This window comes from Echeneis naucrates, chromosome 20, assembly GCF_900963305.1.
Source record: "Echeneis naucrates chromosome 20, fEcheNa1.1, whole genome shotgun sequence".
NCBI classification, from domain to species: Eukaryota; Metazoa; Chordata; class Actinopteri; order Carangiformes; family Echeneidae; genus Echeneis; species Echeneis naucrates.
In genome coordinates this window covers 4,123,997-4,140,953 of record NC_042530.1, presented here as the reverse complement: position 1 = coordinate 4,140,953, position 16,957 = coordinate 4,123,997, and the positions used below count along the sequence as shown (strand labels likewise).

General features: G+C 43.5%; 1 protein-coding gene across 1 annotated transcript; it reads left to right on the top strand.

The window, feature by feature from the left end:
* The first annotated feature begins 7,055 nt into the window (after window positions 1-7,055).
* On the top strand, window positions 7,056-13,116 carry dselb (dermatan sulfate epimerase like b). The gene has a single exon (XM_029529584.1). The coding sequence runs from the start codon at window positions 7,764-7,766 to the stop codon at window positions 11,418-11,420; it is 3,657 nt and encodes a 1,218-aa protein (XP_029385444.1). The 5' UTR covers window positions 7,056-7,763; the 3' UTR covers window positions 11,421-13,116.
* The last annotated feature ends 3,841 nt before the right edge of the window (window positions 13,117-16,957 follow it).

Sequence of the window (16,957 nt, the reverse complement as noted above, 5' to 3'; positions counted from 1 at the left end):
TAAAATATTCATGGAAAGTTTCTGAGCTCGTATGATATACCTCAGAGGAGTTGAACAGGTACTACTGTATCAACACCGCCTGCGTTTGTGAATTTTTCATAGACGAGGTGGAGCGGAGCTCAGATCAGTGGATCGTCATAGTTACACACCCGCCAGACACGTTTTTTTTTTTTTTTTTTCTTGTCAAAGAGCAGCAATTTAGAGGACCCCTGCTGTGTATCCTAAAGCTGTTCGGCAATTACATTTGGAGGATAATTCTGGTTCTGTGGGACTTTATCTTATTTTGGTGGTTTTGCACCATCATTTCAGACATTACACACATCAGTTACCATAAATCAGCCACAGTAACTACTGAAATCTGATGGATTCGGTGAACCACTGGTCCCATGCCGAGTCCTGACTGGTTTAGTTTTGTACTGATTAATCCAGTAAATTACTGAAACATCGCTTATTGATCAATTTCAAAAATATTTAGAATTATCTGTATGTTGGAGTAAAATATTGGAGAAAAGGTTTTTTGTTTTGTCTTCACAATTAATCATCCATTGGCCTCTTAGATTCCTTGTGTGACCCCATTAGGGGTCTTGCTTCTCTGGCTGAGAACCAGTGTTAAAAACATGATTCCCAGAAAAGGTTAAAAGATAAACAAAATAAAGTGAACGCACTGAGAATGTCAGTAAACATGTGTCAGACCTTTATTTTGGAGGGTACAAATTGACATTTCTATAGTTTGATTTTCTTTTATTTCTCGCATTTGTCCCTAAAGTGCTGCCAATATGTTGTGAATATATATTTTTATGGAGATAAATATGGTCTCATGGGAAGTTGCCTTTAAAAGGAAGTGTTGACCTTTACAACAGGAAGTGATTTGGTGTCTGATGTTATGGGACTTCAGTCAACTTCCTCTTTCCATTCCTCTTTCCATGGGAAGGTACGCACTTCCTTTGCTTTGTGGGAGTTCACTGTGTGTGTGTGTGTGTGTGGTGTTCAGCAACTTTCAACAAGTGGGATGTCGAAGCAGCGACTTTTTTAAAAATTAGATCTGCGATCTGATAATTAGTTGGAAAAGTTTGTGGGAACATTGGTTGTGTGTCTGTTTGTGGTGTTCTTCATTTGCAAAGCTTGTGATGCAATCTGTTTGTGTGGGGCATTTAGTGACTTTGTAGTGATAAACAGGCGCAGAAAGCATTTGTGCAAACTGGTTTTAATCTAATTAAACCTGTGAATGTTTATTCTTCACATTTGCTGTTGCTGTTGCTGCTTGACAATAAGTTGCTTGAATACAGTGTTGGGACTCGTGGTCTTTACCTCCTACACAACACAACACAACACAGAGGCAGACCAGCTGCACACGCACCACTGTGGAAAGTAATAAGTTAAAGTTGAACCAAAGTATCAGTCGGTATCAGCTTCTCTAATTTCTGATTTTGTCGTCTGATTGTCTGACTGTCTGTGTTTCTTGTCTTCTCAGATAACTTTTGAGAGAGGTCACTGCCTTAAAACATGCAAGCGCTCCACTTGGTGAGTACAGTGTTGCTATTAATTCAGTTCAACTTTATGAATGCTGGGAGGGCAGTGTGCTGTGTGCTGCAGCTCACTGACAAAGTAAAAAAATAAAAATCGGGAGGAATCATTTAAAAAAACAAAAAATGTATTAGAGTTTTTGAGCCAGGAGGCTCTGGACTTTGGGCTGAGGCCTTTGTGCGTGCACTTGTGTTCTCCTTGTGCCCTTGCACTCCTTCCATCTTTCCACAATCCAAAGGCATGTGGGTTAGGCTGAAGTAGTGACTTGAAATTGACACAAATGGTTGTCGGTCAGCCCTGTAATAAGATGCTGACCTGGACCCCTGGCAGTGGGAAATAAGATTAAACTTCTAATAAACTCAATTTATCCTTTTCATGTTCTCTATGTGGATGCTTGAGTGGCTCTTACATCTATTTTAATTCTCTCTTTTCTGTATGAACTAATCTTACGCAATAAAAGAAAACAGGAAATACCACAAAATGAATGCAGCAGCCGATAAATCTGTAAGGCCAGGATAATGTAGTTGCACACTCAAATTGGGATTAAAAAAAAACCCAAAACAAAACACATCAGTACTTTACATCTGTATCTCTTAGAAATCTAATCTGCCTGTTGGTATCGTCTGCTGTCTGTGGCTGTTATCACATGATGGAAGCGATGTGGGAAATGTCACGGCTGATGTGCCAGCCGCAAAGACAGAGACGACGTGCACGCCCAAACAGAGCAAAGAAATCTGCAAACAACGTGCAGGTGGGGGGGTGAGAAGATGAGGGGATGAAACGACATCAGCAAAGGGAGATGACAACAGATGTCAGCCACAATTAAGCAGCGGGTACAGAGGACATCACACAGATGCAAAAGCTGGCGAAAAGTAACGCGGTGTAGTTGCTAACAACCAAACACAAGCGAGAAGCAAAAGTGCAGCCTGTAAACAGAAGGAATAATGCAACGATACACTTTTAGCCCAGAGAAGAACTTGTAGGTATATTTAAAGTTACATCAGGTGAAGGAAATGTAACCTTGAGTTGGGCTCTGGCTGTGACTGCTGCGTCTGAAGCCTGACCCAGTGTGTTCCTGATTTTTTTTTTTTTTTTTTAAGCCAGAGGCTACACATTTACAGTCTTGGGTCACTTTCAGATGTGATCAGCAACAACACAAGTCCTGTCAATGTGGCACTGAAGAGGCTGAGATATTGTTACAGAAAACTCTCCAGCTTTAATTGTTTTCTATTTCAGAAACCTCAGGGGAATGATTTCCTCGTCTCCAGGTGTGTTGATTTTCTTTTGTGAACTGCAGTGATTTTTAATGCTCCCAGAGAAAACTGTAGCTACATGGTTTGTTTTGAGGAGGACTACTGTGATTGACAGACGGGCCTCATAGGAGGCGCTGGAGCATCTTTGAAACCTCAACACTTGGAGCCAATTTTGCCTCTGCCTCTTCCCAGAGAGCTGCATGGACACAGGCGTGCTGAGCAACCTGAGACTCATGGGAGAAATTGAAATTCTCTGCAGAGAGAGAAAGACGGGAGTCTTTCAAGGGCTCGGTTCGTACCTCCCTTTGCTCCCAGCATGGCATATTTTTAATAAGGGCACTGGCTGTCAGCACACACCTCTCCTTTCAATATGTATGGTGGGAAGCTTCCGAAAGCAAACCCAGTGATTTGCAAAGCTTCAAAAAGTCAGAATAAACAGCAGGAGAGCTGCAGCAGACACGGGGACGCCAGTTGCCACCTGTCAGTCAATGGTGCATTCAAGATTTGTGTTTGGCACGTTCTCGGAAATTTACCATCATCTAGTCTGATCAAATGTGCTCGAATCGTTGCCCTGGCAACCAGCGGCAAAGCAACATCTCGAGGACCTGCCGCTCAACCCGTACAGCCCGAGCAGCTGTGGGTGAGATGTGATTAGTGTTAGTTTACTGCTGTCGACATCATTCGTTCCCGTCACTACGCCGAGGCCACCTTCTAATTAGGGTACTCACTTGTTTCTCGGAAGCACAGAGGAATTGGCATGTGACAATCAGGAGTTATTCCCGTTAGTTTTGGTGCAGACCTGGCTGCCGGTTGTGTACGAGAGACAAACGTTTTCTCTCACTCAGAGCTCATTTACTCTTTTTTTTTTAATTCCCCCAGTGAAGGTGCGTGCATAATGCAAGTGGAGGCAACTAAATGGAGATCAAATTAGTAAAAAGTACTTTGCTGAGAAACGTGGAGGTTGAACAGATGGACAATTAATGGAAGTGAAAGTCTGGGTAGTGCACACACCAGAAGGGTGCACACAGCACTGGGGGAAAAGAAAAAATTGGATTCTGTTTTCTGGCTGATAGACTGCAGATTTTCAGTGTCGTTAATGTTAGAAATAATAACTTCCAAGAAGGTATGGTACGAGCCGCTGAAGTCAATATCTAGTTTTTCCTGAAAAACGTCATCTTATTTTTAGGCAAAACACAAAAACTGAGGCGGTTGTTGAGAAGTGATGAACCTGCAATCTGTGTCAGGGCGGCTGAACTCATCACTCGCTGAGCTGACGTCAAAGACAGTCGAAGGTGTTTCACTTGCTTCCTCTTTCTGTTGCGTGACGACCAGTTGTGACACAGTTTCGTGAAGATCTTTGTCCAAATACGGCATTTTGTAAGATGCAGCAGGAGGAAAGTGAGTGACTGTTTCCTGGAGCCCACCCATCTCCACTTGGTGGAGGTAACAATCTTCTAACACAGGAAAAATTTACACCGCCAAAGAACATTCTCTTCAGAAGTAGACAGATGGGTCTGATTTTTGCAGGCAAATATGCAAATTTAATACACTTCCAAAGTAAAAATGTATGTCATGTGTTGAGGAAGAAGCTGCTGGCTTGTAAGGGCAGGCTCTAAAGGCTGAGCAAATGAAGAAACAATTTTCACCAGCACATCTGTAGCATTTACAGCTGAAAATAAAATGTTTGCAAAAAGAAAGAGAAACCGAAGTGCGCTCTAAGACAGGAACAGTGAAAGTGACAGGCTTACCTTGACTAAACTGTCAAACTCATTTCCGTTGTCCTCTGTGCAGCTCGCATCATTTCTGTATTTTGTTACAGCGTTCTCTTCTCCCTGAATGCACGTGTTAAATTGATGCTTTCATCATTTGGCTTTTATTCTGCGTGTCTGCATGTTTGCACCACAATGAGCTCTCAGGGCCCCGTTCAAAAAACACAACAACAAAAACCAAAACAAAACCAGTTTATCTTTGAAATGAGAAGTCCCAGTTAGCCACAGATACAGCCAAGCTTATTTGTTTCAAGTTGTGTAGCTGTACATGTAGTGTGGCTGGTACATTATATGAAAAGGTCACCAAAAAAAAAAAAAAAAATGGAAGCATCTGGATTCACATCTGGGGGCCTCACTTTAACTCTGCAGCGCCAACGTCAACTAAGTGGCCATTGCTGGTACTGCAGCTTTGAACAAATGCATGTTGGTGGGAATATTTCTGCTCTTCTTCTGTTTCTTACTGACTGTGGAGGTACCGACAGACTTTAACTGTCGAGTGAAGGTGTGGGATTTGTGACGGGGAAAACGAACTGGCAGTGCAGCTGCAGCCAACAGACGACAGCTTGGAGTCGCACTCTGTGCTGGACTACGCCATGATGGCGACATAATTAAACACTGTTATTTATAGGTGACTTGGTCTTTTGTGATGCGGGAAGATTCTGCAGTGAAGCAACAAATAATGGCAACAAAAAAAGAGCAGCCTAAGCTGAATCATCCAAGTTCAAGGTGTCATGTTTATGAAGCAATTAGATTGGTGTGAGTTCAAGAATATAATTTTAAATTAAGGCAGTTTTTGGCAGTCTAGCTTCCCCCCCATATGAAAGATTCTTCTCCAAAGAGATTATTACGCATGTTTCCTTCAGAAAAGACCAACTGTGCATGAAGCACGCTCTGTCTAACTGTGGGTAGGATTTATAAAAAACAAAACAAAACACACACAGCAGTGGTCCCAGTGAGGGAGTGAGCTGCAGAACACATGTGAACTGGGCGTAGAGAAAGCTCCCCCCTCTCCCATCATTAAATGAAGACGCCGCACAGAAACCTAATATACGCCAAATGAGGTGATCAGAGACGGTGGCGCAGCGTGTGAGGACAGGAAAATGTCAGGCATTTCTCGAAGGGGAGATTCTTTTGAGGTTATTGGAGGCCATTCCTGGTGCCCCAGGAAATGCGTTCCACAGACATGTAGCTGAAACACGGATGACATTTTGGGGGGAAAAAAGGTAAAAAGTTAACTTCATATGAAATGTATTAATGAGATCTATCCTAGAATTCTTATCATTTATATTTTATAATGTATCACACACAAAAAAATGCTGCTACAAAAGCCAAATTGTGCACGAAAGATTGAAGGGCTAATTATATTCTAAACTCTAAACTGGAGAAAGGCAGAAACAGCAGGTCAGACGACTGCCAGCACCTGTAGAGGTCCACTTTAGGTCTCGTTTGTTTCACCGCTGGTTTGAAGGTTCCTTCAACTCAACCTCCTCTGAATCTTTCAATGCTGCTTCACTAAATATATAAGAAGTGTCAGCCTTAATCTTATTCTCAACAAAATGCATCATTGTTACAGACTTAGCTTTAATGAATGGAACAAAATATGACCTCCAACGAAGTCAGCGCCCCTCAAATCACAGTTCATTATATTTACTTAATAAATAATCTGACACATTGAGGAATGCATGAGCTCTAAACGTATCTTGATTGCAAATGTACAAATGGAAATGCAGAAAATAACTTGCGTTGTATCTGTTATGTCCATCTTCACTGAGAACAGCCGGCGGCGCTGCTTGTTCTTGATCAATGCTGATTTTCAGCTGCACTTTGAGAAATAGCTGTGGAGTAACCCATGCTGCTATTATTATTATTATTATTATTATTATTATTTTATGATTGCATTGCTTTTTCCTCAAGTCCTCATAACCACAGATTCAACTTTGTCTGCAGCCTCAGTACATGGTCATGACCCAGCAGCCAGTCTGTGTGGAGGTTTTTCTGAAATGATTATTCAGCCCTCCTGTGACATGAGGCTGAGCTGCTGAAGTCACGGCTCCCTCTACAGTTTGCTCGGCGGAAATTTTCCATCCAGTGCGGTGAAAACAATCAAACTGGCTGAGCCGAGGAGTCGAGGAGGACACAACGGAGACGCGTCCTGAGAGCACACACGTCCATGTGTGTCTCTCCCCCCCCCCCCTCCAAAAAAAAAAAAAACAACAACAACAAAACACAACAAACAAACAGCGATTCGACACACGATTGTCCCTCCATCTGCAGCGCACTGACACCGAGAGCATCCTCAGTCCTCTCCGGCCTGACTGACTGACTGACGACGGGAACAATGTGTCATTCTTTGGATACTTGAGGAGTGACGACAACTTTCCTCTTCTCGGACTTCAGTGGAAGATAAAGCTCCGGGCGGTGGGAGAAGGGGAGGTGTGTGTGTGTGTGTGTGTGTGTGTGTGTGTGTGTGTGTGTGGAGGGGAGGAGGAGGGGGGGGGGGGGGGGGGACTAAACAAAACAAAGAGGACAGCAAAACTGGATCCAACAGTAATGAACCCGGCTCAGTTTCCCGACCAGCATGTGCAGTTTTAAGCGGAGTGTCTGCAGCGGGGGGACGCAGCGATGCCGCGCGCTGAGCTTCACGTCCGCGGACGGCGCGGCTCGGAGCCTCTGCTGGGCGGCTGTGATCGGACCGGACCGGACACGGACCGGGGCTGACCGACGCTGCTCCCCGACCGGAGGGAAACGTTTCGGCGAGGAGATCGATATGAGTTAGTGGCGCACCACAACAGGGGAGGGGAGACGTCGGTCTTCAAGAGCAAACGTGTTACTATGAGGACGGAGACAAACGTGGAGGATTAACGCGTTTTTTCGTTGTTGTTGCTTTTGTTTACATCTTGGATTTAAAGGTTGTCTCCATCAGACTTGTTTATTCCGGCCGATGCGCTCCATTGCCTTTCCAAACTGTTATAAGCGCATGTGGACAGTTTGATCCTGAGCTCAACTTTTGTTTTTCCTTTTTTCTGGACAGCCATGAACGGGACTTTGTGATTATGAAGTCTCGATTTTACGGACGATTATTCCCTTAATAAATATATTCCACCTGGACTTTTATTCTGAAATCACAACTTTTTTTTTTCTTCTTCTTCTTCTTCTTCTTCTTACATTTTACAGAGAGGAAATAATCAGCTGCCAAGTTTGGGGAAAGTCTGGGAAAATGTATTCACAGATGCCAGGCAGCATGGCTGTTAACTGGGTTGTGTATTCAGTTTTTTTGCTGCCACTGTTCGCAGTGGGGACTGCCTTCTCCGGGGTCTTCAACGCCACAGACAGAGACATTTTTACAGATGACTTGCTGCAGGTCAAGCTCACAGGAGACAGAGCTGCTGAGCAGTGGAAAGTCCAGTCTGTCGATTCCCATCCAAACCTATATTTTAACCAAGTGGATGTGTTGCACTTGAGGCAAAGGTCCTCCACCACCCACAGTCACATTTTTAAAGTCATTCGGGCGGCTGTGCTGACCATGCTGTCTAATGTCCCCTTTTACATGCCCCCTGTGAAACACGAGGAGTTTACAAGCAAGTGGAATGAGATTTATGGGAATAACCTGCCTCCCCTGGCTCTCTACTGCCTGTTGTGCCCAGAGGACTCCGCAGCCCTGCAGTTTCTTATCAAGTTTATGGACAGGATGGCTGAATACCCCGACTGGAAGGTGACCAGTGCCCCAAACGACGAAGTCCCCATGGCGCACTCGCTCACCGGTTTTGCCACTGCTTATGACTTTATTTACTCTCAGCTAGACGAGCACAGAAGGGAGGTTTACCTCAAGAAGATTCGCTCGGAGACAGATGAGCTGTTTGAGCTCTCTAAGTACAGAGGGTGGGGGAAGCAGTACCTCCACAATCACCAAACTACCAACATACTGGCCATCCTAATGGGTGCAATAGTAGTTGGATCACATGACGACCCGGAGTCGATGATCTGGAAACAGGTGGCCGTGAACTACATGGAGAAAACAATGTTTCTCCTCAATCATGTAGTCGATGGGACCCTGGATGAGGGCGTCGCCTACGGGAGCTACACAGCCAAGTCCATCACGCAGTACGTCTTCCTAGCTCAGCGCCACTTCAACATCGACAACATGCAGAACAACTGGCTGCGGTCACACTTCTGGTTTTACTATGCCACCCTGCTGCCGGGCTTCCAGAGAACTGTTGGCATTGCTGACTCCAACTACAACTGGTTCTATGGGCCCGAGAGCCAGCTCGTCTTCCTCGACACATTCGTCATCAGGAACGGCACAGGTAACTGGCTGGCTCAACAGATTAGAAAGCACAGACCCAAGGATGGGCCAATGGGGCAGTCCTCTGCCCAGCGCTGGGCTACACTTCACACAGAGTACATCTGGTTCAACTCCCACCTCACACCGCAGCCTCCCCACAATTTTGGCAAAGCCAGCATGCATATTTTCTCAAACTGGGGTGTGGTTACCTACGGAGCAGGGCTGCCAAACGGGCAGGGTAATACTTTTGTCTCCTTTAAGTCTGGCAGGCTGGGTGGCCGTGCAGTCTATGATATTGTCCATGACAAGCCTTACTCCTGGGTGGATGGCTGGAGCAGCTTTAACCCGGGTCACGAGCACCCAGACCAGAACTCTTTCACATTTGCTCCAAATGGACAGGTGTTTGTGTCTGAGGCACTTTATGGGCCAAAGTATAGCTATCTTAACAATGTTTTAGTTTTCAGCCCTTCTCCTACCAGCCAGTGTAACAGTCCGTGGGAGGGTCAGCTGGGGGAGTGCACTAAGTGGTTGCGTTGGACCGATGAAGGGGTAGGAGATGTTAGAGGGGAGGTGATTGTCGCCTCGTCACACAAGGACAGCATGTTTGTGAGTGGGGAGGCTGTGTCGGCTTACTCCCCCGCCATGAGGCTTAAGAGCGTGTTCAGGGCCCTGGTTCTGCTCAACTCCCAGACGTTGCTGGTGCTCGACCACGTGGAGAAGTCGGACGATTCGCCCGTGAATTCGCTCAGCGCTTTTTTCCACAACCTCGACATTGACTTTAAATACGTGCCGTTCAGATTCATGGACAAATACAACGGCGCCATGATGGACGTTTGGGATGCTCATTATAAAATGTTCTGGTTCGACGCCCAGGGTCACAGCCCTGAGACCAGGATACAGGAGGCCGAGCAGGCAGCAGAGTTTAAGAAGAGGTGGACTCAGTACGTCAACGTCACCTTCTCGATGACAGGAACAGTCAGCAGAGTAGCTTATGTTTTCCACGGACCGTATGTCAAAGTGTCAAACTGTAGATTTGTGGATAATAACAAAAATGGAGTGAAGCTTTCTTTAACTATAAACAACACAGAGAAGATAGTCTCTGTTGCTACAAACTATAAAGACATAGGGGCCAGGATGAATTATTTAGGATTTGGAGGTCACTGTAAAGTTGAGGACAGGTATCAAATTACTCGATATGGCCTCGGCACGCAACTCATTCCCAAACAAATCAGCAGCGATAATCAGCTGTTTGATTTTGGCTTCACAGTAAATGTGATAGCAGGGGTTATCCTCTGTGTGGCCATTGGATTTCTGACCATGCAGAGAAAGTTTTATGTCTGCTTCAGCAGGCTGATGCGTTATGCCCTTCTCTCTGTGCTCATTCTGTGGATAGCTGAGCTGCTGTTTGTGTCTAACAGCTGTGATCAGCTTCTCTGTGGGGTGAAATGGAAAGGTGCCGGTGCCAAAAGCGAAATAAACAAACAAATCAGACTGTATGAGCAGCGCCGGCTCCCCCTCCCCACTGTCGTCATAACGACACTTCCCGGATCGGGATCGGAACTACTCAAACATCTTTTCTACAACAACACAGACTTTGTTTACATAAGGGTTCCCACGGAGCATGTGGATATTCCCGAGACTGAGTTTGAGTTCGATTCTCTTGTCGACGCTTGCGAGTGGTCAAGGTCGGATGCCACGCAAGGACGTTTTAAGATTATTCAGGGGTGGCTGCACTCGCTGGTCCACAACACCAGGCTGCACTTGCAAAATATTCAGCTGGTGGAAGGAAGCAGGGTCAAACAGCCACAGAGGGTCGGGCCCTCCAGAGACAGAAAGAAAAGATCTAGAAGGAGGGAGCCATCATCGGAGCTGAAGGGCAAACTGAGGGCCAGTCTGGATAGAGACGCTGAGTACATCAGGGAGATGAGACGTCACGTGGTGGAGTACCCTGATGCTCGGGTGGTGCTCAACATGCGGAGTGGAAGCTGGGCACTCAAACTTCCCTTCATTCATCAGGTGGTGGGACCCTCCTTAAGGACAATCTACCTGGTTAGAGACCCTCGAGCGTGGATTTATCTCATGCTTTATAACAGCAAGCCCAGCCTTTATTTGCTTAAAAACATCCCCCAGCACCTTTCTTTGATATTCAAGGAGGACACTGTCAGGGATGAGTGCCCAAGTGTGGCACCAGAGTTCAAAATAATCCAGAGGCTGCTGTCCCGCTTGGAGACCAACCCGGTCTTGATCCTGGCTCATCTGTGGCTGGCTCACACCGCAGCGGTGCTGAGGATCAGCGAGAGTCTCCCCGAGGAGTCCTACTTCCAAGTGAGGTTTGAGGACGTGGTCAACTTCCCGCAGGAGACGGCGGAGAGCATACACGCGTTTCTGGGAGTGCCAGTCTCCCCCTCAGCCCTCAACCAACTCATTTACACCACCTCCACGAACCTGTACAATCTAATGTACGAAGGAGACATTTCACCAGCCAACATTAACATGTGGAGGCAAAATATGCCGCGGAAGGACGTCAGACTAATAGAGGGTGTGTGTGGGGGTGTGATGAAGAGGCTGGGTTACATCAGGTTCGCCAGTTAAACTACTGCTGCTGGTCAGCTGATGAGCTGTCTTGTTTACTGTATTTGTCATCTACTTCTGTACAATTATTAGGATTATAGTTGTTTTTTTGTTTTTTTGCACTGACATAAAAACTTTAAAATACTATGCTACAAGTTGAGTTTTTTTTTTTTGTTGTTTTTTTTTTTTATATTTGTTTGGGTGTATGTTAAGTGTTGTACCAACTATAGCAACAGACATTGGCAAGGAAGGAATATTTTACAATAAGTCAAGGGAAACCTCTGTTACTCTTCTTTTTCCCATAACAGATCTTTTCACTTAACTTGTAGGGCTTTTTTATTATTATTGAATGAGACGTTGGACCTTTGCAGTTTTACATGCTGAAAAAAGCCAGAGTTTCAGAATAAATTTTGGGTTGCTGCAGCGTTGTAGGACAACTCTCACTGAAAATTATTATTTTCTGTCTCTTAGCAAGAGATGAAAAATGACAGTTTTTCTTTCCATTGCTAATCTGTGATGTCAGAAAGATGCTTGTGCAAAATTCTTATTTTACAATGATTATGTTTGGGGGGCTATTTACTAGTTTGGAACAGATGAAGCTCATTAAGAAATAAGATTTGTATTTATAGACAGTATCAGTTCCTTGTTTGTAGCTTTGGGAGACTAATTTGGCTCTTATGAATTTTAATATCCACATTTTGAGTGCTGTTTCCCTTTAAAACTGTAAAAACAAAAAAAACCCAACAAATAATAAAATGCTGCAATGTATAGACTCAAAGCAAAGCAAGATGACAGCAGTGCTTTGTTGTTTTGATAACATGTAAATGACATGGATTGTATCTTCATTATGCCAGTAGAGGGATTTTATTTGAAGCTTCAAGATGTCATGATGGTTTGATGGCTTAGCACTTTCACTGAGACTCTTTTGATTGTATGTGGGATTCAGTGCATTTTCCAAAGCTAACTCTTACGGCACGTACTTGATTAGCTTGGAAATTTTAAACCTCTGAAGACATATAAACCTCTGAAGATGTTACGTCTGGAAGTATTTATGGGTTCCAAAGACACCTCCCAAAGGATCAGGATTGAATATGATTAGTATAACTCCCTTTGGCATTTATTGAATTAGATCAGAGGGAAGTGCTTAACGCAGACCAAACTGTAAAAAAAAAACAACAAAAAAAAAAAAAACAAAGAAAAATAAAAACTGTCAGCCTTGACACATTTCTAGTCAAAGCAATTTCCAAAGCATCCCCCTCAGCCACTCATATTAATCTGCAAAATGCCACAACTGAGGCTTACCCTGTGTCGTATCGCTGTGCTGTCTTCACTCTGCGCCTGGAGGAAACTCACAGCACAAGTTTCCACTTCTTGTTGTGGTCAATCAGCTATTCAGTGATCTTTTTTTGGGCCTTTGTCCCGACGGATTTTAGTTAGCAGTGGATTAACGGGGGTGAATATTAAGTATAGCAAAAAAAAATATATATATAAAAAATTAGGGGACCATTTCTACTTTGTGATGAAATCGCTCTTTGGACTGAGCAAAAATGTAAACTACACACTCTGAAGTAATCTTTCATGCTGTCTTGCTTAAACATTTCCTTAATGTAAATGGATCACATATAACGTGGATGGTGCACCTGATTATAGACTCGCCATGACATTTGTATGCCAAGAAAGAATGAAAAAAACAAAAACAAACAAACAAAAAAAAAAAGAAACATGCTGTGGCCATTTTGGAAATATCCATCTTCCTTCAGCCAGAAACTGTCCTGTTTGTTTTCTCCTCTATAAACACTGAAACCCTTGACTGCCCGAAAACCCTGTTTGATGTTTGTGGTATTTGAATGTGTAGACTTGGCAGACATGCTTTCACTTTGGTGTTGCAATCCTGTTACCAACTCTGTTTTGTATTTGCTCGTCGGGATATGGTTCCTTGCTTCTGTGGCCTTGAATTACAATCATTTCTTTATAACATTTTTCTGTGGGCTCTGGAACAGGAGGTTGAGATGATGTAAAGAAAATAATAAATTCATAAATATATTGGCAACCAGTATTTGTGTGGGTGATGTGAATTACCTTGTACTCAGATAGTAGTCTTTAGCGGGTGATTACATGACATCAGTCCCCAGCAGCTGCAGATGATATTACGCATGTTTAACCAGCTATTATCCATCACAACAAAAGCCCGAACATATATTTTAATTGGTAAGATGCTCTCTTTCTTTAGACTTTCTGCTAACTCACAAGTCAAACGTCTATTCATGCAGATGCCTGTGAGCTGCCACAATTATGCAGCAGCGTAGTCTCCATTTTATTAGATACGGATGACAGAAGCCTAATTGCTTATACGGATGACGTGCATGACAAGGAGGAGCCAACAATTAAAAACATGTCAGGGAAATTTCCTGTCATGCTCCGACTGAGACTGGAACTGAACAGGGGCGGACTCCAAAAGAGCACACGCCACATCTCATGTTTCAGAACGGTCTCAATGAGTCAGTCATTTCATTACTCATTGGATCTTGATCCCTCCTGCAACAATCCAGTGCTTGGCAGGGTGCTCTAATCCTTCTATGCAGAAGCACATTATTCACTGCAAAATAAATAAATAAATAAATAAATGAATGAATCCCCAGGCAAATGCTCAGGAAAGGCGGTTTCTACAGATCTGGACTTGCATGTCTCTGTTTTTGAGTAGACTTATTTTGTTTCATTCTGGATCAGGGAGTGGCTGGAAATATTGGTGCAGAGTGAATATGTCATTTTTACTGGTTTGGATTAAAGTCAAATTAAATCCTCATGATATGATTCTTGTGGTACCACATTCTCGTGCAACATCTGTATATAACATTTATTAGCTATAGCAGCGTGCTTTTACATTTACTCTTTTTTTTCAATATTATTTATATGCTACCTTTCTACTCCGCCTCATTTCAGAGGGAAAGATTTCACTTTTTATCCTCTGGCCTTTATTTAACAGCTGTATGTGTTATTTACTTTTGAGATCGAGTTGTTTCACAAACTCTCACTAAACTTCATAAAGATACAGAACTTATTTTATCATAAATCTATTTGCGGTAATTGCATTTTTATGTTTTTTTTTCTCTCATCTGATGACCTTTACTTTCTAATCTAGTTCAGCAGCCAGTAACTCACCAGGTCCCAACCTTTCAGTAATAGCTTAAATAATTTGACAGAATTGATGTTTAAATTCCTTGTTGTTTGACGTTATAACATCACTGAGCCGAACCCACCGTGTTTACTTGAGCTCACTTTAATCACAATGCTTTCCTGAACCTGACTGAGACTTTTCACTCGCCCAAACCTAACAAGGCCATGACCATTATTATCGCAACCATGGTTACGAAGGGGAAGCACACTGCTCTTGTTACAGTCAGTTTATTATTGTAACCATGACAACCAAAGGTCAGTTCGCTTGCCGCTGTGGAGGCGCTATTTGGAGAGACGTTCCTATGGGTCAAGTGGGAAGCTTGGAAAGAGCGTCCTCCATGAGGGCTGTTTGGTTGGTTATTAAATTAACAATTTATTCAGGTCATACATACATCCTGAACTGTGTCTTATGTGAAACAGTAAAGCATTTTAGATTTTTTTTTTTTTTTTTTTTTAAATAGATGAACTCTCTTTTAGTATTGAGCTATTTAACAGGGTGACGCTTAAAGAACTCAGGCCGGTCCACACATTAAGTTTTAATCTGCATAGATAATTGCCACCAATTTAATGGATTTTTACAGAAAGGGTAAAAAAAAAAAAAAAAAAAAAAAAGCTCACCGTGTTTTTCCAAAGAATAGATACCCCGTTTGAAAATAACGCTGCAGACATTTGCTGCACAGAACAAACAAATAAGCTACATGAAAACCTTTTGCTGTCTGATCACAACAGGCAGATTTGCAGAACTAATTCAAGACGGAAATTTGCCTCATAGATTATCACTGAAGGTCTGATAACTAATACGTAATCACTGCATGAAATAAAGTTTCACAGGGAAAGTGGTGAAAAGCTGCATTGTAATCCAATTCCATGCAGCGGCTTGGTCTAAGTGATCAAGTAGCTTTCTCAGACTATTAAGTACACAGAGGTTATCCAGATAGAACAGGGGGGCTCAATTTCAGCTGAGTAGTCACACCCTTCGTTGTTGCACCTTTATCTTTCAACACGGGCAAGTCCTAGTCCGAGTAGAGCTTCTCCCTTGCCGGCAGCCATTGCTCCTGCTGCTGCTCATTAATTAACCTTTGCTGCAGCCACCATCAGTCAGAGAGCGGCCTCATATTCTGGAGAGGAGTAATCATGGATACTGTATAAGTCTATTGTGCTGGAGAATTACCCTGCTAATGGAGAGCAACACCATCACCGTTGAGAGTTTTGAAACTTAAATGTGAATAAGACGTGCCTGGCGTGACACCGGCGTGTCCTTCAGATGACAGAGCGGTGGCTCGATGTATTCACACTTTACAGACAAGGTGTCAGCAGCTGGCGATGCCGCTCTCCCTCACATTTAGTCATTTACGCTGCGGTAAACAATGCCTGCGAAGCCTTAGATCCCACTGTTCAAGTTTACCTGCTGATGACACTGCTGTGTTTGGATATGGGAAGGTGTGCATCCCCAAGAATTGCCATTAATAAGAGATGACTTGCAAGGAAATATGGTGCGTTGTCAATTTGCAGCTGGTGGCAACTCATCTCTGGAGTGAAAATGGGAAATTCGGTGCCAATAAAGCACAGCAGCACCTGCTAATGAAGCCCAGTCCACGCTTATGGTGCAGGAAAATCATTGTGAATATCACTCCAGGCGAGTCTCACTGAGTCAGGTTCACAGCTGTATATTAAATATCTCTTTAAGGCTTCACATCGGCCTCAGTCCCAGTTTCTCTTGGATATTGTCACAGAAAAGGTGATAGTCGGCTGAATTTATCAAAAGATGATAACAGCTTAGCTGGTCTCTTAATAGCGCCGCTGGGCTCGCTGTAGATTTGTGTCTAAATGCCCTTCAAGGTATTTGGCACATTTCAGTCTTATTTTCCACCATTTGTTTGTTATGCAAACATACATTTTCAGTACAGTTTACTCTAATCCCAGAAGCCCAGTGTTTCTTTGACCAATCATCTGTCTGAAAGTCAAATGAAAGTCTGTAAATTTGAATTTCCCTGCTTACCAATATGGCATGACGTTCTGAGTGAAGACTTCACTCTCAGAAGTTTCTGACTTTTTGACTTTGAAAGTGAGACCCCTTCAGTATAAACCAATATCCTGTCAGCTTAACCCATCTCTCTTGACATTTTGGTTAATCCCCTCTCTTGTTCTGGATATCATGGACAGCGTGAAACAGCTTGCTGACTCGGGGAAAGTCAGCCACACTACAGTAGCGAGGCTCTTCAGTTTCCCCTTTTCGTCAAACATTGTGGTTGCTTACTGCGCAAAAATGAGCAAACTGGATGTATGAGCTGGAAGATAGAAAGCCAAAAAAAAAAATAAAAAATCCAGAACACACACACACAAAATGAAACAAATGATTTTGCTGTTGTCTGACTAATGCGAGT